General features: G+C 39.7%; 1 protein-coding gene across 2 annotated transcripts in view; it reads right to left on the reverse strand.

The window, feature by feature from the left end:
- Positions 1-858: 858 nt before the first annotated feature.
- tmem165 (transmembrane protein 165) overlaps positions 859-27030 on the reverse strand; it is a 33032-nt gene continuing 6860 nt past the window's right edge. The window contains exons 2-7 of one of the 2 annotated variants that reach the window (XM_078398517.1): positions 24964-25045; positions 17896-18121; positions 13097-13272; positions 8845-9027; positions 5648-5753; positions 859-5494 (exon numbers count right to left, since the gene is read on the reverse strand). In XM_078398517.1, coding sequence (XP_078254643.1) covers positions 5418-5494; positions 5648-5753; positions 8845-9027; positions 13097-13272; positions 17896-18100 — 747 coding nt within the window. In that variant the 5' untranslated portion in view covers positions 18101-18121; positions 24964-25045 and the 3' untranslated portion in view covers positions 859-5417. The remainder of the gene's footprint in view (positions 5495-5647; positions 5754-8844; positions 9028-13096; positions 13273-17895; positions 18122-24963; positions 25046-27030) is intronic. The other variant, XM_078398510.1, reaches the window with a different exon arrangement.

The following is a 27030-nucleotide window of genomic DNA, read 5'->3' on the forward strand; positions in this document are numbered from 1 at the left end:
GTTAATTCCCGGAATGGCGGGACTGTCATATGTTGAAAGACTAGAGCGACTAGGTTTGTATACACTGGAATTTAGAAGGATGAGAGGGGATTGTATCGAAACGTATAAGATTATTAAGGGGTTGGACATGTTAGAGGCAGGAAACATGTTCCCAATGTTGGGGGAGTCCAGAACCAGGGGCCACAGTTTAAGAATAAGGGGTAGGCCATTTAGAACAGAGATGAGGAAAAACTTTTTTAGTCAGAGAGTTGTGAATCTGTGGAATTCTCTGCCTCAGAGGGCAGTGGAGGCCAATTCTCTGAATACATTCAAGAGAGCTAGATAGAGCTCTTAAGGATAGCGGAGTCAGGGGGTATGGGGAGAAAGCAGGAACGGGGTACTGATTGAGAATGATCAGCCATGATCACCTTGAATGGCGGTGCTGGCTCGAAGGGCCGAATGGCCTACTCCTGCACCTATTGTCTATTGTCCTTTGAATTGTGGCAAAAACCTATTGATATTTAAAAACTTACCTGAAGCTGACAGTGTGGGCCAATTCACAATGCATTCAAGCTGAATGTATTGAAAACGGAAAATTCTGACACGGCGGGGGGGGGGGGGGGGGCACATTGACAAGAAAAATCTCACACTTCCTCCTTCAGTAAAGGAAGTGTATTTTTTGGTGCTAAAAGTTCCTGTGTTCTGGCAAATATTTATCCAAAAATCACTTAATCAGCTATCTAGTCTTGTATTAGTTTATGGGACGTTTCATATCATACCAAATCCCAAGGTAGTAGTGAAAGGCACTCGAGGACTAAATTTAATAAGCAAATGAAATAATGAATCAATAATTCAAAGTATTTTACTATTAAATTGCGCTTAACGTAAACATCTTGCTGGTCTCGCACTGAAAGTGCAGAGCATCATTTCCCATCGATAGTGTTCAGTGTGCACACCTCTTGCTATTTTACAGAAGATTTGAATTTCCAGTAATACAATGTGAAATTAAATTATCAAGCTTTTGCTGCATAGTTATATTGAGTTAATCCAACAATTTCCCATAGTTTTTGACTCAGTAACATTGCATACATGTTTTTATATACAAGAAAAATTCCATGAATCAAATTTAAGTAAGCAAAAAAAACTAAGCTAACCATACAAGTACAATTATACAACACTGGCAAATAAATTCAGATGAATTCAGGAAGATATGAACTCATTATCGCATACTTTTACTTTAATCACATGGCACCAAGTGATTGGGGTAGAAGTTCTACCTTGGCCTCAAATGTTAAATTATAATAGTTGTACACTGTACTTCCAATAAATTCCACACACGAGGACAAATATCTACCTGCATAAATTAAGTTTGTACCCGGCTTGCAAGTACATTACAATACACCCAGTCACTCAAACTCAAGTACAAATTCTTACAGAAAGAATAGGGGTGGGAAATGGAAATAAACCAAACCATAACAAAATTGCAGAGAAGAAATGTACAAATATGATGGTCCTCTATTGTAAATATTACAAAGTTGAAACTGTTTTCAATTTAGAAACTGATTAAATGAAAAAGGATTCTTGTAACATTGCAGTGCAAAATTCTAATCAGTACAAGGCCTGGAGTTTCTTAAAAATCTATACTTTAACCAAAACTTCCTTCACAACTTTGGATGAAAAAAAATATTTAGTTACTACAGCGCTACTCCAATAATACAAATCAAGTAATTATTGTGACTCCCAACTGATTTAAGTGAATGTTGGGTGTTTAAATAGTTAAATTCTTGAACCCAAACTAAACTGAAGGTACATTGCAATTGTAGTTACAGGTATTGCACTGGGAATAAAAATAAATGACAGATGTTACCAATTATGCAAGCTCATTTTAAGCAAACACATTTTATACAAGATCTGTTTCTTAAATTATTTAAGAGTTTGTAATGATTTGTACTTTTTAAATCTGCTAAATGGTGAAACATGCAGACCTAAGGAGGTCCCACATGATTGGAAGACCACAGAACTAAGAATTCTCCAAAGCTCAACCTTTATTCATTGCGTTGGGTTATTGTGTTTGGATCGACAAATCTTACATTGTGGTGACCATGCTAAGATCCAGTGCCATAATATAACATAACATAACAACACTTTATTGTCACTCGGCACAAACACCGAACGAAATTTCAGCAGCCACAAGACACAGCAAAAAAGAAAAGAACACAGGACACCCGACCCCAACACAAACATCCATCAGTGACTCCAAACACCCCCTCACTGTGATGGAGGCAACAAAACTTCCCCTCTCTTCCCCCCGCACAATAAAACAGCAACTAGAAATTCAAGTTCCAGTCTTAGCAAAAAATTGTTTGCCTTCCACTGAAGAGTTGAGTACTGCCATGGATCACAACTTAAAAGTTAATAATTGTAGATCAAGGGTAAATTTATATTTTTCTCTCCCAGGACAGAGGTGGTGAAGGAGGATGAGCAACAATATTGCAGTATTAATTCCCTGACAAGCAATTAGAATATAATTGGGGCTCACGTTGTCGACCTCCCCGTGGTGAGCCCTGTCAACTGACCTCAGTCAGGCAGACGACAGAGACAGCATAAGCAGCTTCATAACTTCTGCTGCCTCAAACGCAAGAAAAAGAATATAATTGATTAATTTACTAACACTAAAATCCTCATTAAAATAATTTCATCACTTAAACAATGCACAAGCTTCTCCATGTCTTCCTCATCCCAACATCATTTCTCCAGAGGTGACCAGTGGGGATGGGCAACATTGTCCCAAAAACCACAATTTATAAATAATGCTTTACTTTTAAAGAACATAGGATAGATTGCTCTGTTAGCAGCTTGTGGTAATCTCTTTAAACTCCCAATTCCTGGGTATTGCTAATCAATGTGCTGGACTGAAGATTTTATGTACATACACATACACTCTTCAAATGTTTTATCCCTCATTATAAAATTGTCTTAGTTACCTGCCAAGACACATATTAATTTGTCAAGGGGAAGTGATACCCAACGCCAAACTCCAAAAGAGCAATCCTAGTTTTGCTCCAATTGTATTCATCCTAAATATACTGATTTACACTATTTACATTTCTGTAAAAAGCTGAATACAAAAGTTCCCAAATCTTCATAGCAAACCAAACCATCACTAGGCTCAAGATGCATATTTATAAAGCATGCAGTGTGTTTTGAGTCCTTGCTGACTGTGTACCTCAGTGGGCTGTATGATTACTTTTACAGTTCACATACTTTTACAAGATAAGGATAAATTTAGTCTTAAAAAGGGCAGACTAACAATTGTTACATTGAATAATCATAAGTGAAAATGCTTATTTAATTCAAATAGTAATGCTGCAAAGGAATAAAACCATGATGCTGCAGTTTAATTGTCACACTTTAAGGCTTTTATTGCTTCTCTGCAGTTTCAGAATTAAAAAACTCCCTTCTTAGACCAATGCTGAAAAGCAAATAAAGTGGTTTATGCACCAAAGCATTCATGAACACAACCAAGACAAAGGATCTAATACTTGATGTCAGGAGGAAACGGGACGCGGACGCGGACCCGGCCCTGCTCTGCATAAATGGGGCGTGGGTGGAAAGGGTGCTCCTAGGAGTCATATCTGAGGACCTCTCCTGGTCGGCCAACACCACTGCAACTGTCAAGAGAGCGCAACAGAGACTCCACTTCCTGAGAGTGCTCAGGAGGCACAACACCAGGAAGGAGCTGCTGGTGGCCTTCTATCGGGCGACTATTGAGAGTCTACTGACATATTGCATGTCAGTGTGGTATGCCAGCTGCTCTGCTGCAAATAAGAAAACGCTCCAAAGAGTGGTAAAAACAGCCGAGAGAATCACCGGCTGCCCACTGCCCTCTATGGAGGATATTGCCATCTCACGCCACCTCAGCAGAGCCACTAACATCATTAAAGACTACACACACCCCGGTCACCACCTGTTTGAACTGTTGCCCTCTGGCAGGTGTTATAGGTCAGCCAAAACACGCACCTCCAGACTAAGAGACAGTTTCTTCCCCAAAGCAATCTGCACACTCAATATGAGAAGCTACTGAGTATTACTCATGCAGCACTCTTCCATGCTGCTACCTAGCTTGCATTTTACCGTACTATCACCATTGTTTATTGATATATTGCAATATTGATTATTTATTTATCTTAAGCCCTAGTTAAATAACATTGTTTTTAAATTGTGTCCTGTGCTTTTATGTTAGTATATTATACACCAATGGAGTGGCAATAATAATTTTGTTGTATGCAGTGCTTTCAATGACAAATAAAGGCATTCATTCATTCATTTACCCTATTCCATGCCAGAGACTGCTCCATTTACACACAGAACAGACTAGACTCCACTGCAAAATCCCCCAAATGTGAAATGAACAATTAAAGGTCTGATGAAGGTTCAACCCAAAACATCACACATTCCATTTTTCTCCCAGAAATTTTGCTGCCCGCTGAATTCCTACAGCATTTTGCATTTATGAACAATTAAGACCAAGTTTCAACAATTACCTTGGACTGCTTTAAAAGCTTTAAAAGTAAACTTCAGCACAAAACATTAAATAAAACTTTCTGTACACTTTAAAAAAATAATTTATACTTAAAAGATTAGCGTATTCATGATCAATCCCCCTGATTTAAACTTTTTGAAAGGTTAGCTGATGACCTGAGTGGTCTGATCGAAAACTTTGGAAATGGAAAGCTGTTATAAAATTGTGCAGATCAGATATTGACAAATCAAATAGGACTAGTTGCAACATCAATAAATTACATACTAAATGCTGATTGCATTAATAAGCACCTCACAAACTTAATTAATATTATGTTCCAGGAGTCTACTTTTGAGCCAGCTACTTGTTTAGACAGACCCAGCACAATCCATTCATTGGATGATATAGATTTCCAGCCATGAACTTTGCTCTGCTTGATGAAGTAAACCCTTCAAATAATGCAATGGAGGCCTTTGTCCAATGGGGGAGGTAGAAGTCGTTTTAAGCCGACACTTTACATGAACAAGTACAGACAGTGTACATGACAAAGTAACCAAAAGGGGTGCTTTATATTGAGTAATAGCTGTGCAACCTTTTTTCAGAGAGCAAAGATTGTAGTAACATTTACGTCATGATTCCCCTTATGAAAAATTCCTTTAATAGTGTCCTCTTCCCAAGTTAACATTCCAATACATATTTCACAGTCTGTTCACTGAGAGCAGCAAGGCATCTACTTATTGACATATCTATACAGGAAACAGAGGTTGCTCAAATCAAACTCAACTGCCTTCAGTAGCTGAAACGTGAACTGTACTGGGGGCAAAAGTTTACATCAAGTTTTTAGTGTGCAGATATTCTGTACCTTTACAAAAATAGAAATCAGGATTTCAAATTCAACATTTCTGGACACATCCTGTTAAAATCCACTGACGGGACTGATGAAGAAGGCAGAAAATGCAAATGCCAAGAAAACTATTCCACCAATGATAGTCACTGAAAACAAAGAAAAAGAGAATTTAAATCATTTTTATAAAAATAAGCTTCGTTCTGCACAATACAATTTTTAAAGTTATGTTTTAAAACCATGGCACAAGGACAAGCTTCATTCAACTTATGTTGAACACTGAAACTTGTCTGAATTGTTACCTGTTCTAACTGAGATTTTCTGAGCAACCATTCTTCCTCCAATTACTGCCAATCCAGTACATAGGCAGTGGCCCACTGTCCCACCAACAGCAACACCAAAGGGATCCTACAAGAAGAAATGCATCATAAGATCAGCTATTGAGCACGTGCATATTCATTGAATTCCAAAATTAGGTTACTAACTCACATAGCATGTTTACCTGATTTAATTTATTCATTTCTCTTGCATTAAAACAACATAAAAGTTCTAAACTGCTCTTTGATAATGCAGTTCAATGCACCAATGAAAACCTCAGGGTATGCAAATTGACCATGACATAATTGTACTGGGAAAAAAACTTAAATGCCTTCCAGTTTTACAATTTGCATGTCTTGCATATTTTTAAAAATGACATTGCCACTGGTAAATTTCTTGGAAAAAAATGACCCAAGCTAAAATGTAATCAAAATCCATGTGAAACAATGAAGGTATCCTATAGAGAGATTCATGTAGTGATAGTTGCAAAGCCAGGGTACAAACAACTGAAGCTGCATATGCTGGAATCTGGAACAAATAACAGGTGGTGGAAGAGCTCAGCAGGACAAACACTATCCATGAGGTGTGAGCCAGCGCTGCCCTCGCAGCTGCGGCTTGCCTGCAGTCCGTTGTCTTTTGTGTTTTTTGTTGTTTTTGCCTTATTTGTAGTTTAATATGATGTAGTGTTTGCGGTTGTGTGTTATGTGGGGGGAGCTGTAACATTGTCTCTCCCGAACAGAGACTCAACCTTTGTTTCTGTGTCGTGTCTCCGTTCCCGCTGCGGCCATGCACCTGGAGCTGGCGGCCTCCGGCTGGGACCACCCGGGCTCTGGTTCGTAGAGCCCGCGGCCCAGACTCACCACCTGCTGCGCTGGCTGCCTTCGGATGCTGCGGGAGCGGCTGCGACACGTCTCCGGAGGCTCCGGCGCGGGCCGTCTGGACGTCAGAAGCCTGCAGACCCCTGGGTGGGGGCCGACATCGGGTGCTCCGGCAGCGGCAGCGTCTTCGCCCGCCCCGAATCGCGGGGCTTGGGTCGGCCCGCCGCGAACCTTTCACCGTCCGGCGCGGCCTGGAATAGGCCGCGGGATTTTCTCCGCCCGGCGGGGGCTTCAATGTCGGGAGCCCCGACCGCCCCAATGTGGCAACTCCAACAGCTTGACCGCGGGAGAAGACGGCAGGGGAAGAGAAAAGACATTCTGGCCTTGCATCACAGTGAGGAGGGGACTGGATGTTTCCTTTGTTTGGTGTTGGTTATGATTGTTTGTGTTATTGCATTTTTATTGATTATTCTTATTGGTCTTATTGTTGAACTGCAGGTAATTTTATGTACATGACAAATAAATTGACTATTGACATGGAGGCAAGATCTAAATTGACATTTTAAGTCAAGTCTTTGCATCAGAACTGGTGCAAGGTCTTGACCAGAAACATGAACTCGCGTATTTTGCCTTTCCAAATAAGCAGAAACTGTATTGATTTTAATTAATTCAATGATTGGGAGATCAGTGATCAGGGAGAACAAACAATACTTCAAACCAGACCCCTTTAATCAGCCTCAGTTGGGCAATAGTCAAAGCAATCTGAAGTGTGCAATGAATTCTGGTCTTCCACTAATGCACACATCCAGAAAAAGGTCAAAAAGCAATTCTGATTTCAATAGTCTTTAAACGGTAAAGGTAATATTACCATCTGGATGATGCCAACTTGAATTTGTTTTCCCTGGGATTGCTTTTTATTGAAAAATCTTATACTTTTGATACTTTTCCAATTCATATATCTATATGCAACATTAAAGCTAGGTTTGATTTATTCCAGTGTTCTCTTCTCTCCATGTATAGATATAATTCATGAATCTTCCTGGCTGCACAGAAACAAGTATGAAAATTGAGCCCTTGCTGAATGACAGACAATAGCAGAAGTGTCAGCCTAATTTGCTGCTGGACAAAGTCAACCCCAGGACAGGATCAACGAGAATTTTTGGCCTGTGGATTAGGAAGTAAAAGTCTTAAAGTAATAAATTAAATTTTGGTTATCATTCCTGTTTTTCTTTACACGCATCTTTTTTTAATGCTCATCGCTGTTAACAGTTGGTAAACATCCTTATGTCATAGACAAAGAAAAATCTTGAAATCAATTACAAGTCTTAACACAAAGTAAAACACTAGCTCCGGATTTTTCTTTTGTCAAAGACTGCCAGGGTGAGCTGGGCCTTGGCGAAACAGTGCCTGGAGCCTGGCCCAACAGAGGATGAGTGCTCAGGTGGCAGTAGCATTCTCAACCAATAACTGAACCTCCAAGTGCTGTTGGCTGCTGGACATGCAATGCAAACTTGCAATCTAGCAAAGAATAAACACTCCCAATCCTTCAAAAGTATGTACATTACCCCGAGTGCTAACCAAAATATGATTTGCCCATTTTCAATTGCAGGATATTTTCCAGTGAGCCAAATAGCAAACGCAATGCAGATTAATAGAATAAATTTCCTACTCAAATGACAAAAAGGTACTGTGACAAAAAAATACTAATACTCTCTGTTCAGTTATCGTTGAAGAGAATGGTATTCTTCAAATTCACTGCAAATCAAGGCCTATTTTTATTTATGGAAAATTAGGGGTAATGATAAATCACATTCTCTATGGGGGGGGGGGGGGGGGGTGTCTTTGATTTTGGAAATTACATTTCACTTTTGGGACAAAGTACACATATTTATTATACAGGCACTCCCCAATTTACATAATCTCACATTTACACAAGCAATTCTTTAAGCCTACAGCTTTATTTCTGCGTTGCGCGTCTCGGTAGTAGTGCGCTACTGTACATGCTGTCATTTCTGCAAGCCAGTCAGCTGTTCTCATGGATGCTCCCATATGGTCTCCCATTGGTACCACACAGTACAAATAGTAAATTTATGCATGCGCAATAGCACTTCAGTTTCTGCCTTACATAACATCTGACTTATGCAAGGGTCCGCAGGATGTAAACTTTACGCAAGTCGGGGAGCATTGGTACATCGATTTTACTCGCATCCTAACCTGAACTCGGACTATTCAAAAATAGTCAGAAAAGTATTGTAAATCTATTGTAATACTATTCAGCATGCAGTCAAAAAAATGAATTCGGTTCCTCTCCCTCCTAAAAATTGCTCCCATTAATTAACATGTTAAAAATCAGAAGAACTTACCTCTCGGGCAGCTAATATAATGGTAGTTAACTGGGACCGATCTCCCCACTCTGCCAAAAACGTGAGTGTAAATGCTTGAATAAAAATTGGAGAAATACAATGCAATCGCCTCTTTTGTGGCAGATGTGTTGTTGAGTCTGTCTCAATATCCCGTGGACCATTTGCCACTTTTGATCGTTGAAACTAAATATTTTAAGAAAAAGAAAATAAGTACATTTAGCAGTTTTAAGCCCTGGAAGTTTAAAATAAAACAGGCAAGTCCAGGAATCCTGGGCTGGTTTTGACAAACATGTAGAAGAGCTTTATTCTCAGACTACAAAATTAAAGAGGAGAAAATGTTCAGTTTAACTTACTAAAAGCTCATTGAAAAGTAAGTGATATTCTTGAATTCATTTGGAATTCAGACTGATATAACTATCATTTCAACAAAACTGATATACCAATATGATATACCAATCTGATTCTCCATCAACCTGACAATTGCTCGTTTCTGAGCATCCCCCCCCCCCAGTCTAGTTTCAGTAAAAACACTAGAGTCAAGCACTTGCAAAGATTAAAGTTTATTCTAGCGAAATTATAAGCACGTCACAGATTATACACTGTACCTACTATCCCCACCGCGGGTTCGATCCCTACTTCTGTCTAGTCAAGCCCTCTAGGCCTTGCGTAGACAGAGACACTCCAGCAGTTCTCCTGAGGATCAACCACGAACCTTGTGATCACCTTCTTTTATACGCCCCGCGAACCTGAGGGCCGAACCACACGGGGGGTTGTCTTACACTTACCCAATAACAGATATCGATTAACCCCATACATAACAGACATCTCCCTAACCCAATAATACAACTGCTCAATACATTGTATTGCATGGAAAGCTCTCGAAGGAAGCTAACAAGGACAAACATTGAAACATCTGCCCTGGAAACCCACAACTTCCCCAAGGCTCAACAATTCGACCAATCATCAATTAACAGGATGACCGTCTTCAAACATTATATATATTGTTTCACAGTACATTTGCAGCTACCTAATAGGAATGATGTATTTAGGGTTAGTTTGCAAAATCATTATATAAGTTATCAATTTAAGGGAAACATGGAGAACACCTGGACCATTTACCATTCTGCATATCAGCCTGAGCCTAGACTAGCTGATGCCAATCGAAGCCTGGAAAGTTCTGCAGACAAGGGCTAAGCAATACTGACAAATGCATGGATTCTCCATTTTATAATGTCTTTAATTTAGCCAATACTAACAAACCCTTCAAGATTAAGAGACATTGCATCAATTAAAATGTTATGAAGATTAGAAGTAATTACTAGAGGCTAGTTTAAAAAAAAAACTAAGCTGGCAAAGAATTTCAAGCCATTGAACTTATTCGGATCTACTATATTTAGGGATTCTAAATATTAAATTCTAAATTTGGCAACAATGGTGCACCTGGTAGAACTGTTGCCTCACACCACCAGTACCCGGGTTCAATCCTGACCTCTGGTGCAGGCTGAGCAGAGTTTGCACGTTCTCCTAGTGCTCACATCCCAAGAACATGCGGAGTTATAGGTTTATTGGCCTCTGTAACTTGCCCCTTGTGTGTAAGCAGTGTGATCACATAGATCTAGTACGAATGGGTGATTGATGGTGGGTGTGGACTCTGTGGGACGTAGAGCCTGTTTCCATGTTGTATCTCGAAACTAAACCTTCAGCAAAGATGATCAAGTTTCATGAACATCTTGCTCTATAGAGAATATTCCTGATAAGAACATTCCCATCCAAAATTTCAGATCAATTCTATTTGTACCTTAAAACTACAGCTTGCTATTTCAACATCATTTGATGTTTGTTTAAACCAGCATTATTACTTCAGAAGCACTTTGGAAGGTTGAAATAAGGCAACATTTTAGAGCTTATTTTCATTGGTACTATGGAGTGAAACTGGATACATTTAAATACATGTCAGAAAAGCTACTTCTAAAATTAGTTTTCTTTTGAAAAATGTACACTATGAATCACTCTTCAAATAAAGTCTGAAGAAGCCACCGAAACGTCACCCATTCCTTCTTTCCTAGATGTTGCCTGACCTACTGAGTTACTCCAGCATTTTGTGATACTCTCCAAATAAATGTACCAAATATAATATCAAATAAAATTTGATCAAATCTAATCCTAAACAAATTGTTCATCTAAATGAAACAGAGGTTTTTCAAATGCCAATAGGAAACAATCTTTTTAAAAATCTTATCATTCTTGCTCACCAGATCCTTACATCCATTAACACTTAACCTTTCTTCAGATTTGATTTATTTTACTTGTTTCAGTACACACAACTGAAATCTCTATAATCCCAACGCTATTCCCCCTATCCCCAGAAACATTGCTGAGCAATTTTAAATGACAATCTTCATCTTCAGCTTAATCTTTCGCTACTTTCACTGATGTAGCAGTGGAGCGGTATGAAGAGCATTACAAGCTACAAGAAATCCAGTGGCCTGGGGAGGGAAATCAATCAGGACTGGGCTAAACCTGTCTTTAATAGATTTGATGCTAGGCCCTCTACCTGCCTGCCCGGGAGGAAACTGGAACACCAGGAGAAAACCTACACGATCAAAGGGAGAACATATAAACTCCATTCAGACAGCATCTATAGTTAGGATCAAACCCGGATCTCTGGTGCTGTAAGGCAGCAACTGTACTGCTGCCCCGCCCTAATATATTAATGCTTAAGATTCATAGGAAATTTCTGAGCCAATGGGTTTGGAAAGGACTTTGGAGCTACAAATGATGCATTGTGAGAATTGTGAGAAAATACATCAGTAAACGTTGGAATAGTAGGCAAGTTGTACTTGAGAACAGGGTGGAATAGCAGAAGTAATTTGGATGCTCTGATTAAGGATGACAGACCATCAAGCCAATAAAGAAATCCAAAGGTGAAACATCTTGAAGAAGAATTTCAATTTGGCGAGATAAAGATTCGAACAAGCAATAATTGATGGCGGTCTTTGTAATGAAAATTCAGCTTCTGAAGTAGCATGTCAGTAGCCTAATAGTGTTGATGTTGGAGAGAGATATAGCAGACCTATAACTGTGTAGATAATGCACAAGAGCAAAGAAGAGCACATGCAGGATCAAGGTTTGAAAAGAAACAAACGCAACAGTGATAATTAAACTAACGACTTCTAGACCTTTTTCCATTTCCTTTTAGCCTAAAATTTGTTTCTTAATTCTGCTGCATTTTTGTTCCATTTCTACATACAATTTGCCAAATAGATTTGTGCAAGTTGGTACAAATTGAAGTGCCTTGGTTTGTCAACTATCCATACTTAGACAAAGGTATGGATGTAGGGACATCCAACAAACTACTCTTCAAACTCACTTTAAAACACATAACTATAGGATCTACAATAAAGTTCCACCATATTTTCTGTACCCTTTGAACCCCGAGGTGCCCATTTAATCTGGATCAAATAACCACGTGAAAAATTCTACTTCCTTCATCCATTCCCACAATCACTTCATTTAGGTATAAATAGAATAATCCCATTTTAATAATTTTTGTTTTGGCAGCAGGCTTGCAAATATACCAGATGTTTCTGTGGTCTACAGAATGTGCAACTTACAAACACAGCGCAGTGTCCAACCTGAATTTCTTAGGACCAAGCAATCTTTATTCAAAGATATAGTCAGAAAATATATCAATCTTTATCAATATAGAATAGTGGTATGTTTGGATACATATGATCTTCAAATAATACTGCCCTTTGTAAATATATTCAATATGGAACATTATATTTACAATGCTAGATCCAAAACAAATTTAAGTTGGGCATGTTAAAGATTAAGTTGACATTGGAGACTTTCAATTATATATCTTGAACAGTTATCGGCCTCAAAATCCAGTAGTTGACTATTATTGAGCAATCACATCCGTTAATAGAAATTCTCATTGAAGTACCACTGTATGAATAAAATTAATAAGATACAGCATTACTCCCATAACCTTATCTTGCATTATCACAAGTTGTACTCACATAATGATCTCTTGGTGAACAACAATGAAGCAAATAATGGGTTTTAATAAGAGAATAAACACAATAATGATCCAAAGTGTCCCTCAAGGTTTCATTTAATCATTTGCCCATTAGCCATAGTTAAATTATTCCCTTATTAAAAATCTCAGTGGATTCATCATTAATGTAGAGAAAGCCTTTAGTTTTTGACACTATACCCTGTATTGTACATCTGTAATAATACTTACGTCCTCATCTTTCTTTTTGATTTCTGCTTGCACTTCTTCCAGTTCCTCCTGACCTTCATTAGGACTCATCTTCAAGCCCTCCCAAAGCATTCGGAAGCCGAATATTGCAAATAGTGCAGTTGAAACATAGTATGTATACTTCCGGGGTATTATTGTAGTCGCATAGCCAAAGAGAACTGCAACAAGAATTAAACACAAGACCCTAACCCTCCAAACTTAGTGATTCTTTACATGTGTAGGAAGGAAATGCAAATACTGGTTTACACCGAAGATAGACACAAGCTGGCGTAACTCAGCGGGACAGATAGCATCTCTGGAGAGAAGGAATGGGTGATGTTTCAGGCAGGGACCCTTCTTCAGAATGCTTTTAGTAAGGATGAGGGGGCAAGGGCCCAGAAAATGCATCAATGAAGAGGGGAAGGGTGCGTGAGGCCTCTTGGACATAGGTCAAGAGCGGTTTGGACCCGGGGGGGGGGGGGGGAAGGTAGGATGGAGTTGAGATACGTGGAAATTAGTTCAATGGGACAGGAGCAGGCAAAAACAGCGTGTCTGCCAGAACAGTTCAGTTTATGAATTTTGGGGAGAAGAAAAACCAGGCCGTGCAGGGCTGGGGAACGATAAGGTTTGAGGCTGTGGAGGACAGACAGCTGGAAGTGGTAAACTGCAGCCGCCGTCCGTAGAAGGGTCTCGACTAAAGGATAGCAGAGTGAGGGGGTATGGGGAGAAGGCAGGAACGGGGTACTGATTGAGAGTGATCAGCCATGATCGCATTGAATGGCGGTGCTGGCTCGAAGGGCTGAATGGCCTACTCCTGCACCTATTGTCTATTGACCCAAAATGTCACCCATTCCTTCTCTCCAGATATACTGCCTGTCTCACTGAGTTACTCCAGAATTTTGTGCTTATCTTCGATGCTTTATATCAGCTAAAGAACTAGAATAATCTTAATCACATCAGAAAACAAGTGCAAAACCTTACTTCTCCAGGGCTCATTTCAAATTATACCTGCAATTAATATCCTTCTAACTTAGAGCGTTGCATTATTTAAATGGTCTTTCTCAGATAGCTGATCAGAACCAGGTGTATTCTGTAATCCAATTCAACGATAATAGAGATTATGTTGTCAATTTTATGATAAGGTACCTTGGAGATCGATTCATGGTTGGAACTAAACAAATTGAAACATCCTTTTTGATTAAGGTTTGATGCAAATTCAGTCACTGCATGTAGAAGGGAATTAAGACAGATTTAACAATCGACAGCAGAACTGGTTAGAAATTCTGCAGTAACGAATGTAATATATAGCTGTAAAAGTTACGATCAATCAAAATGATAAAGATCGATCTAATTGATTATCTTTCTGCCTTTTGGAATAAAAACAATAGAGCTGGGAATAATTAGGTCAGGCGACATCTGCATAGAGTAATATGGGATTGATACTCAAGATTAATGACCCACATTTCCTGACATTTTAGTATTCAAATTACATCACCAGTCTGATGTCAGTTTGGGCCATCTTAAATCACATACAAAATCATGTGACAATTAGAACAAAAGTTTCCGAAATCTAGTCAGGTTGGTTTTGACAATGTAGATGTTTTAAAAAGTATTATAGCACAATATTTAAAAGCTGGAATTTGCCAAATCAGCTGTAGGAAATTAAAATGTTGACAAGAAAAGGAGATGTTACTCTACTGGGAGTCTTTAAAGATGCAAGAGTTAGAAGATAGAATACGTGGTTTCAGGCACGTGTAATTTTTCCAAGTTGTGCTAATGAGCAATTTTATTTACCCAAATGAAGATCAAGTTACCAGCAGGTTGTGGACCAATAGAAAAGATTTAATAATTGGCCTAGGATGTTCCCTACAATGAGGGACTGAAGTAGATAAAGTGAACCAAGAATTGAAACAATGAAGTTAGTGAAAGCAAACTCCATATGGGACTTTCCATCGCCCGGTGGGGGCTTCAAAAAGTTGGGAGCCTCGATCACCTCGTGGCACCACGGGAGAAGAATGAGGAGGAGATAAGACTTTGCCTTCCATCACAGTGAGGGTATGCCTAGAGCAATCACTGTGATGGCTGTTTTGTGTAAAAAATTATATCTGTGTGTCTTGTGCTTTTTAATGTCTACTGCCGGACCCTGACGTGAGAGGACGCTGGCGTTGAGTATTCGCCGCTTTTCCGTCAGGATAGTTTGTCTGTTTGTTTCTATGTTAATTGTTTTTGTAAAGCGCTTTGAGCATGTGATAAGGCGCTACATAAAATAAATGGATTATTATTATTATTATTATATGTGTTAACACATTTTAGATATATAGGACTAAAAGGGGTTGTGACCAAATAGTTTGTAATTGCCTGGCATCAGCGCGATGTTTTCTACAGATGTTTGAAGACTGGACTCAAATCACTGAAAATCTTTAACTTCTTAAAAGATCAAAGGACAACAGTTATACATGCTTAATTTAAACGTATTTCCAAATAATTATTTCAATGCCATCTGGCTTTGATTAAAAACGAATATTTTGTAAATCCGAAAAGTCCAAATGTCATAGTTTACCTTGGCGCTCAAAACATTGCATATATAATCAACCAAATTTTCAGAGCACACTACTTTGCAAAGACTTGTTGAATATCAGGGGCTGGGGTTAACAAATTGGCACACAAGACACCAAGACCTAGGTGGGAGAAATTGCGTAATGAAAATGAAAGAATTTCAAATGATGGAAATGCTGGAACACTCAGTAGGTCAGGCAATTTCGGTGGCTGATAGGAAGATTTAACATTTAGGGTCAAAGACCCTTCTACAGAACTGAGCAAGCATCTCAGCTTGTATCTTTGTACCTATGTATCCCAATTCACATTTCATGCTTTCCATCTGAGATAATTGCAGGCAGATAGGTTTCAGCAAAATGTCACTGTCTGTGACTTGATTTCCCCAGCATGGCTGACTGCACTAATGTTGGACTTCATTAGGGATCAGGAGAGCAGCAGCTATGTCCTAAAACAACACCACTCTGAAATCACCCTGGTCAGTTCCTTGGATAGTGTGCATTGTCAAGGATTGCACCCCCAGTACCAGTGAGAGTTAAAAATAATGCCTTAATAATGAGGAAACATTTATTGAAGGAGCTCAAAAGTATACTCAATGTAGAGACACACTGCCATTCAGCCTTCCATTTTAGTGTAGAACATTTTATACATTTCCAATTTCCATTGGGATATGCAATTCCAAACACAAAAAAACAAACTAAATACATCTGTCAGAAAGAAAAGATTTTGCAGGTGGAAAGCAGAAGGACAGGGACAAATCCAGAGTTAAATGCGAAAAACCTTGGAAGCCACTGCCAAACATGCCCTTTTCTGCTACATGCCTTGCAGTAAGATGCAAGCACCCACAGTTGTAGGCACTTATTATTCCTTAAACACACCCAGAAATTAGGTCTGGTGCATTTAAATACAAAGGATTCATAGTTTCCACCCCATTTCTGGATAATCGATACTTGCACATAATATCGAGGAATTCTTATTCATGAATTTACATTACTTTGTTTGAAATCAGTATTAACTATTCCTCCATTTCTTAATTCATTCTATTTCCTCTTTCATTAGTTGTAGAGAATATATAAATTAGAACAGGTCTATGATTTAGTTTAGAATGTGTCAGTGATGATCTCAATGACTCATTGAAAAAACAAGGAGTGGCTTTCTGTATTTAAACATCAATGACACCCTGTCAAGGGTGTGGCTGACAAAGACAGAGTTGCAAAAATATCCATTGGTATGCTAATGAAAGGTTCTTAAATGCTGACTTGAATGTTCTTTCTCGAGAGACTCCCTGACTTGCTAAGTACTTTCAGTTTTGCTACTATTATGTCCAGCAGTTGCAGTGTGCGTCTGCCAAAGTATCAATCTATTACTGCCAACTGAATTCTAAATCAACCAAATCCCCCAAATCCACACAAAGAGAGCACTCCCAAGTCCCACCTGCAGCAGTAGTGGATACTGGGCGACACAGTGGCATAGCTGAACAGTTGCAGCGCCAGAGACCCTGACCACTGATGCTGTCTGCATGGACCTTGTACATTCTCCCCGGGGAGCTCCGGTTTCCTCCCTCACTCCAAAGACGTACAGGTTTGTAGATTGATTGGCCCTAGTACATAGGATAGTGTACAGGCTGATCGCTGGTTGGCACGGACTTGGTGGGCCAAAGGGCCTGTTTCCACGTTGGATTTCTAAAGAGTAGAAAATGCTAACAGAGATAGAAACAGTGACATCTCCTAACTTCAAATGTTTCTGAGAGTATCAGGTCTCTAGGATTTTATTGAAGCCAATGGCAACAAATACACTTTTAATTGCTCTGAAAATCAGAAATGTGGCTTTTTTTCTAACCGATGATTTAGTTTGTCACCATACATAGAAAAGGAAGTGGCGCAATAAATACTCTAAAATGTGATGTTAAAGACCGATGGAAAAATTAATTAAAGTGCAAAAAAGAAAGACAGACAAGGAACAAAGATAGGAGCGGATCTAATAGAAAAATGGGGAGATAAAAAAAGGACAAGCTACAAAAAAAACAGGAATTTCTTAGACAAAATTGGAAGACAAATTTCATTAACATAAACCCTAGTTTAATTTATTGTTCATGAGCAATACCACATGGACAAGATTGGTAAAAAGATTGCATTTATGTTTAATTATGAAATTCATATCACCAGATATTAATATACATATTGGCTTAATTCTTAATTTAAGAAAAAAAGTATAACACATCCTTATTTATTTTGAAAAAAGGCACCTACCAGACAAACAAGTCATCAATCCCAAAGCCAACATAGCTCCAACAAGTACAGTCAGACGATTGTAGCGCATTGCCATAATTGCTGCTATGAAGAATGTCTTGTCACCCAGCTCAGAGACGATAATGACCGAGATAGATGCAACAAAGGCATGTATGAAACCCAGATTTGTTTTGGTAATAGATTGATCACTGACAGCATGTGCCATAGGATGTGGTGAAGATATTTTCTGTAAAAAAAAGTGTTCAGAATTAACATAGAAAATAGGCGCAGGAGGCCATTTGGCCGTTCGAGCCACACCGCCATTCATTGTGATCATGTCTGATCATCCACAATCAGTAACCTGTGCCTGCCTTCTCCCCATATCCCTTGATTCCACTAGCGCCTAGAGCTCTATCTAACTCTATTTTATATTCATCCAGTGAATTGGCCTCCACTGCCTTCTGCGGCAGAGAATTCCTCAAATTCACAACTCTCTAGGTGAAAAAGTCTTTTTCTCAACTCCATTTTAAATGGCCTCCTCTTTATTCTTAGATTGTAGACCCTGGTTCTGGACTCCCTCAATATTGGGAACATTTTTCCTGCATCTAGAATTGTGAGGAAGATGCAATAAGGCTGCAGGGTGACTTGGACGGGTTGTGTGAGTGGGCGGATACATGGCAGATGCAGTTTAATGTAGATAACTGTGAGGTTATTCACTTTGGAAGTAAGAATAGAAAGGCAGATTATTATCTGAATGGTGTCAAGTTAGGAAGAGGGGATGTTCAACGAGATCTGGGTGTCCTAGTGCATCAGTCACTGAAAGGAAGCATGCAGGTACAGCAGGCAGTGAAGAAAGCCAATGGAATGTTGGCCTTCATAACAAGAGGAGTTGAGTATAGGAGCAAAGAGGTCCTTCTACAGTTGTACCGGGCCCTGGTGAGACCGCACCTGGAGTACTGTGTGCAGTTTTGGTCTCCAAATTTGAGGAAGGATATTCTTGCTATTGAGGGCGTGCAGCATAGGTTCACTAGGTTAATTCCCGGAATGGCGGGACTGTCATATGTTGAAAGGCTGGAGCAATTAGGCTTGTATAAACTGGAATTTAGAAGGATGAGGGGGGATCTTATTGAAACATATAAGATAATTAGGGGATTGGACACATTAGAGGCAGGAAACATGTTCCCAATGTTGGGGGAGTCCAGAACAAGGGGCCACAGTTTAAGAATAAGGGGTAGGCCATTTAGAACGGAGATGAGGAAGAACTTTTTCAGTCAGAGAGTGGTGAAGGTGTGGAATTCTCTGCCTCAGAAGGCAGTGGAGGCCAGTTCGTTGGATGCTTTCAAGAGAGAGCTGGATAGAGCTCTTAAGGATAGCGGAGTGAGGGGGTATGGGGAGAAGGCAGGAACGGGGTACTGATTGAGAGTGATCAGCCATGATCGCATTGAATGGCGGTGCTGGCTCGAAGGGCTGAATGGCCTGCTCTTGCACCTATTGTCTATTGTCTATTAACCAGACCTTTCATAATTTTATACGTCTTTATTAGATTCCCTCTCATCCTTCTCAATTCCAGTGAATGCAAGCCCAGTCTTTCCAATCTTTCCTCATGTGACAGTCCCGCCATCCCAGGGATTAACCTCGTGAACCTACGCTGCACTGCCTCAATAGCAAGGATGTCCTTCTTCCAATTAGGAGAACAAAATTGCACACAATACTCCAGATGTGATACAACTGCAGAAGGACCTCTTTACTCCTATACTCAAATCCTCTCATTATGAAGGACAACATACCAACATTGCCTGCACACTTGCTTTCAGTGACTGGTGTACAAGGACACCCAGGTCTCGTTGCCTAATCTGACAACATTGAGATAATAATCTGCCTCCTTGATTTTGCCGTCTAAGTGGATAACCTTACATTTATCTACATTATACTGCATCTGCCCACTCACTCAACCTGTCCAAGTCACCCTGCAACCTCCTAACATCCTCTTCGCAGTTCACACTGCCACCCAGCTTTGTGTTATCTGCAAATTTGTTAGTGTTACTTCTAATTCCATCATCCAAATCATTAATATATATTGTAAATAGTTGCGGCCCCAGCACCTAGCCTTGCGGCACACCACTCGCCACTGTCTGCCATTCTGAAAAGGACCCGTTTGTTCCTACTCTTTGCTTCCTGTCTGCCAACCAATTCTCGATCCATGTTAATACCCTACCCCCAATACCATGTGCTCTAATTTTGCCCACCAATCTCCTGTGTGGGACTTAATCAAAGGCTTTCTGAAAGTCTTGATACACTACATCCACTGGCTCTCATTCATCCATTTTACTTGTCACATCCTCAAAAGATTCCAAAAGATTAGTCAAGCAGGATTTCCCCTTCATAAATCCTTGCTCACTTGGACCAATCCTTTTACTACTATCCAAATTTGCCGTTATTACCTCTTTATTAATTGACTCCAGCATCTTCCCCACCACCGATGTCAGGCTAACTGGTCTATAATTCCCCGTTCTCTCTCCTGCTCCTTTCTTGAAAAGTGGGATCACATTAGCTACCCTCTAATCCACAGGAACTGATCCTGAATCTATGGAACATTAGAAAATGATGACCAATGCGTCCATGATTTCTACAGCCACCTCCTTGAGTACCCTGGGATGCAGACCATCAGGCCCTGGGGATTTTTCAGCCTTCAGTCCCATCAGTCTACCCAATACCATTTCTCGCCTAATGCAAATTTCTTTCAGTTCCTCTGTCTCCCTAGATCCTCCGTCCTCTAATACATCTGGGAGATTGTTTGTGTCTTCCTTCGTGAAGACAGAACCAAAGTACCTGTTCAACTCTTCTGCCATTTCCTTATACCCATAATAATTTCTGCCTTCAAGGGACCCACATTTGTCTTTACTAATTTATGGTGCCCTGAAATTGGGGCGGGAGGGGGAAACGGGGGACCTATGTATAAACACAGCTGTAATTTCTACATGGTGAAACCAAAATGTATAAAAATACCCTTTAATAAAATCTGACAATGTGCACTTTAACTACATGTGATTTTTTCTATTCAAATCTCAAATTGTGGAGTACAGAGGCAAATAAATAAATGATGGGTCTTTGTCCCAAACATTATGGAGGGCACTGTACCTGACTCACAGTGTTCAAAACCACAGCCCTGGCTCTGGCTGCAGAGCTGGCCCAATGCCCAGTCTTGGCCAGTAGCCCACACTTCAGAGTTCACACGTGTGCATTCCGTACACCCAGCTCGAGTTCTGGTGATGTTGTCATGCATCTTACCTTCTGCCAGTCTCGTTGATAACATTAGCATTTAATAATTATCATGTTACTAGGAGAGTTCGAATGCCACCCAATATTTAGGATTATTAAACCAGAATTAATCATTAAAACTGCAATGTATTTACAAAAAAAGACAAAAAGTGCTGGAGTAACCAAGTGAGTCTGGCAGCATCTCTGGAGAACAAAAGATGGGTGATGTTTGTTTGAGACTGATGGGGGGAGGGGGGAGAGAAGAGAGAGCGCTAAAAGAGATGGGATGGGATAAAACCTGGCAAGTGGGGGTCACAGGCAAGGGAGGTGTTTGATTGGCAGATGGTTGGACCAAGACCAGAGATGAAAAGGCAAAATTTGAGATAAGGAGAAGAGGCACAAAATGTGGTCAGATGAAAGAATATAGCTGGAAGGGGGATGGGAGAAATGGCTGTGCATCTTGGTAGAGCACAGGACTGTGATACCCTTTTACTCTCATCTTATTTGTCCACACAAGACGCGTAACCTTCTTTGCCTTTCCTCTCAAAGTACCTGCGTAAATACATAGAAACATAGAAAATAGGTGCAGGAGTAGGCCATTCGGCCCTTCGAGCCTGCACCGCCATTCAATATGATCATGGCTGATCATCCAGCTCAGTAGCCTGTACCTGCCTTCTCTCCATACCCCCTGATCCCTTTAGCAAAAAGGGCCACATCTAACTCCCTCTTAAATATAGCCAATGAACTGGCCTCAACTACCTTCTGTGGCAGAGAATTCCACAGACTCACCACTCTCTGTGTGAAGAAATGTTTTCTCATCTCGGTCCTAAAAGACTTCCCCCTTATCCTTAAGCTGTGACCCCTGGTTCTGGACTCCCCCAACATCGGGAACAATCTTCCCGCATCTAGCCTCTCCAACCCCTTAAGAATTTTATATGTTTCTATAAGATCCCCCCTCAGTCTTCTAAATTCCAGCGAGTACAAGCCCAGTCTATCCAGTCTTTCCTCATATGTAAGTCCCGCCATCCCAGGGATCAATCTGGTGAACCTTCTCTGTACTCCCTCTAAGGCAAGAACGTCTTTCCTCAGGTTAGGAGACCAAAACTGCACACAATACTCCAGGTGCGGTCTCACCAAGGCCCTGTACAACTGCAGCAGAACCTCCCTGCTCCTAAACTCAAATCCTCTTGCTATGAATGCCAGCATACCATTCGCTTTCTTCACTGCCTGCTGCACCTGCATGCTTGCTTTCAATGACTGGTGCACCATGACACCCAGGTCACGTTGCATCTCCCCTTCTCCCAATCGGTCATCATTCAGGTAATACTCTGCTTTCCTGTTCTTGCCGCCAAAGTGGATAACCTCACATTCATCCACATTATATTGCATCTGCCATGCATTTGCCCACTCGCCTAATCTATCCAAGTCACTGCAGCCTCCTAGCATCCTCCTCGCAGCTAACACTGCCACCCAGCTTCGTGTCATCCGCAAACTTAGAGATGTTGCATTCAATTCCCTCGTCCAAATCATTAATATACACTGTAAATAACTGGGGTCCCAGCACTGAGCCTTGCGGTACCCCACTAGTCACTGCCTGCCATTTCGAAAAGGACCCGTTTATTCCTACTCTTTGCTTCCTGTCCGCCAACCAAATTTTTTTAATTTAATATAAATATTTATTTAAAATATTACATATAAAATATTATAATTGTTCCAGATACCACCCCCTCTGTATGAAAGACATACCTCACAGACCACCTTTAAATGACTCCCCTCTCACCATTAACATTTGCCCTCCAGTCTTGACTCCAATGCCCTGGGAAAAAGACTCCAACTATCTATTCCCCTCAATTGTATAACTCTCCACCGGGTCATAGTTCAGCATCCTACATTTTAGTAATAAATACATCCTATTTAATATCTCTTTAAAACTACAGCCATCCCTTCCAGAAAACATCCTGGTGAATCTCCTGCACTCATTCTATTGCTACTGTAAGTTTCCTGTAGTGTGACAATCAGAACTGTACACAATACTCCAAGTGCTGTCTAACCAAATAAGTTTGTACAGTTATAACATAAGATTTCAATTCTCAAACTCAATACCTTAGTCCATGAAGGCAGGTACACCTAATGCCTTCTCATCTACCTTGACCATGTTTCAGCGAGCTATCGACTCACACCCCAATGACCACTGTATATCACTCCCCCAACCCTGCAAGGTCTCTGCCATTTAATCTATATAACCTATCAGAATTTGACTTTCCAAAATACATTTCACATTTGCCTGGGTTACATTTGCGTGTAAATCCGAGTTGCTCAGCCCAACTTTCCAGGTGATCCTTAGAGAACCTTCTTTGCCATCCAAGTCTTCAACAATATCTATGTCTGCAAATGTACAAATCATTGATAGTTGCAAACAAGTTATTTATAGATATTACAAAGGGCCCAGCACCAATCCCTACGGTACACTACTTGTTACAGACTTTCAGTTAGAAAAACACTTAGTCAATCTTCTGCCTCCTAACACCAATTTTGGATCCAGTTTGCCTGCATCTATTGGATGCTTTGTGCTTTAACTTCAAGGCCAGTCTACCATGTGGGAATTTATCAAAAGCTGAAGTCCATGTAAACCACATCTACTCTACTATCTTCAATATTTTTAGTTACTTCCACAAAAAACTCATCTTGGAGGCTGTTTTTGTTTTAGGTTCTGCTTCTTGAGTTGATTTGGCATTCTTGCTTCATCCAAACAGAGCTTAAACTACCTACTTTGCAATTTCTCAGAAATGGGCTGGGCACCAAAACTGACAATAGAAGACACTATCTCTTTGATATTCTTTTACTGAAGCTGCTTGTTGCTAGTTTGACAAATTGGTGAATTTTCACACGGGTTCTGCAGAGGAACAGAGCATCAGTAACAAAATGCCTCAGTTGCTTAGTTCTGACATTAATAAATTGCTTTTCAATTTGCTAGTTTAAGTTTATGACAACCATCATTCTTTTTTTAATTAACACCTGAGAACTGAAACAATTCATGTGCACTGGGGTTGTGCCAAGTTTGATGCAAGAATTGAAACAAGCTCAGCAAAATTCTGAAGGTGACTTTTTCAAACCATTGGCTGAAAACACATGATTTGCTAACTTCCCAACTATTCTATTTTTTGGTTAATGTTTATCGGGGCAGTAACAACAGGATATTTAAGCAGAGCACTGCAATTCCAGAGGAAGTTAGTTTTGGGTTCAGGTGTAAATTATTGACCTTTGATTCAAGGTGAAATTTTCCCAAACCTTTGGTGATTACAGATTAAGCTTTAATGGTTTGCATGGAATCACGTTTAAGAGGTGCCAAAGACACCTGCAGACCAACATATACAATTCTAGATGCTTTAGCACCAAGTGATTGAAAAAAGCAATATGCTGACTATATCCAGAATAAGCCAACTTTTCTTTACATTTCATAAACATTGCCCTTAGCCAGTGCAAGATGCACACCTTGTTGTAGATGCGCACCTTGTTGTAGATGCACATCACCAAATGATAATGGGGAGCGCTATGTCTTCAGACTATTAAATCATGGTATCCCATTTAAAATGTCCAAAATAACCCCAAATCTAGACACAAATTTCAATACATGCATTAAAAAACATTATTTCATAAATAATATTGTGTGAAAAGCCAGTCACAGATGGTAATGTTGAAAGGATAATTATACACATGTGAATTTAGATTTCAATTTAGTTGCACTTTCTAAAGAGACTAAAAGTTAATGCATCTCAATTTAGAAAATAAAACAGGCCCTTTGGATCACAATGTTTGTGCCGAACATAATACCTAGTTATCTACCGGTACATGATCCATATCCCTCTGTTCCCTGCACTTCCATGTGCCTATCTGAAGTTAAGTTTTGTTTTACCTGAAATTACATAAGCAACCAAACAGAAGTATGAACATTAAAAAAAACTGTCCCAATTATGTAGAATTGCCAGTACAGAAAATTGCATGCCACCCTGCTCAACCAGTTTACAATGGTGTTTATACTTCATATGAACTTTTCCATGACCATTCCACATTGTCAGGTGAATATATGGTATTGGAACTATACTGGAGCAGCTTGGTTGGATATGTCACTGGTTCTGGAATAGACATCTGCAGTACTCAGCTAGGATGTTCCACACCTTTTGCTGTATCCAGTGCTCCAACGCCTCTTTAATATCAGATGGAGTGAATCAAATTTGTTGAAGACAAGTTTGTGACGCTGAGGGATCCCATGATGAGGCTAACTAAGATGGATAATTTATTTGGTATTTCCGATAAATAGCACATTTATTTGGTACTTCCGATATAATAACTGGCTGAATTATATATCCAGTCTACCAGTGTCTTTCTGAAGTCTTTTGCTTTTCCTTTTCTTAGCTCATTTCTACACTTTAAGTCATCTGCAAACCAAAATTATCAAACAAAAAAGCAATTGGCATAAATACTAAAGTCTAGTGAAAACCACGGGAAATGTTTACAATATCCAAGCTCCCTTGTCTACTATATTTCTGTATTTATAGCCATTTTACATGCACACCACTTATCATTTAATGTCATTGCATTCAAATTTAACACATTGCCACATTTTATCCCCAAATACCTATTAGAAATAGACACCCACCACATGATCCTCAACATTACTTCAAAATAAAATTTTGAAACAAAATTTTGTTATCTATGTTGGCTTTCACTTATAAGCCCAAATTATTCTAAATAATAAATTTGGTTTCAGATTTTTGAAGCTCCTAATAATTGATATTAGGCTGACTGACCTGCACTTTCCCCTTCCCATTTCTGAAATAAAGGTGTTATTGTACAATTCATTTCCATTTCAGCCATATCCAAGGATAGTCAGAAGACTGGGGCATAAGTGACTTTAATTTCCACCATTACTTCTCTCAGTAACCCAAGATGCATCCATCTGGACTGGGAGACTGCCAATCATTTAAGTAACTCTTCATCTATTTTTAACCTTGTGACCAGAAATATCAGCTGTAAAAAAAACCCGTATCAGATTTTGAATTAACAGGATATATGCAAAATGTTTTCCTGAGATCTTGGTTAAATTCAATGTATTTTCAATATTGTTAATCTTTCAGGTCACAGAAGAGGTCTTAAATTTATTTCACTGCAATTTCTCTCCAATTATATAAAAATCCTCAGCACATATTCCTGAAGTAATGATCCACAGAATATGCTAAAATGATTGTCAACAATAAACTGTTGCAAATGATTCACTGTACACATGTGCCAAGTTCATATAAAAGGGCCACGATGATAATGATTTCTAAAGGTCACACACACCAATGCCTCTACCTTTTAGAAGGCTTAGGAAATTCAGCATGTCCCAAACAACTCTCAAACTTCTACATATGCGCCATAGAAAGGATTTTAACGGGATGCATTAGGGCATGGTTAGGGAACAGTGCATCCAAGAACGCAAGAAATTGCAGAGAATTGTGGACACAGCCTAGACCATCACACAAACCAGCTTCCCTTCCACTGACTTAGTTTACACCTGCCTCGGCAAAGCCACCAGTATAATCAGGGACGAGTCTCACTCCAGACACTCCCTCTTCTCTCCTCTCCCATCGGGCAAGAGATAAAGTGTAAATATACATACCTCCAGATTCAAGGACAGTTTCTTCCCAGCTGTTATCAGGCAACTCAACTGAACGATCCTGACATACCATCTGTCTCAGACCATCTTTAATCAAACTTTACCTAGCACTGGGCGCTATTCCTTTTATCCTTTATCTGTAGTGTGGACAGCTTGATTGTAATTGTAGGAGCCATGTGTGTTTATTAGCTATTTTAACATATATTATTTTGTATCCTATTGTATTATTTTTGGACGCTCGG

This window comes from Rhinoraja longicauda, chromosome 1 (genome assembly GCF_053455715.1).
Source record: "Rhinoraja longicauda isolate Sanriku21f chromosome 1, sRhiLon1.1, whole genome shotgun sequence".
NCBI classification, from domain to species: Eukaryota; Metazoa; Chordata; class Chondrichthyes; order Rajiformes; family Arhynchobatidae; genus Rhinoraja; species Rhinoraja longicauda.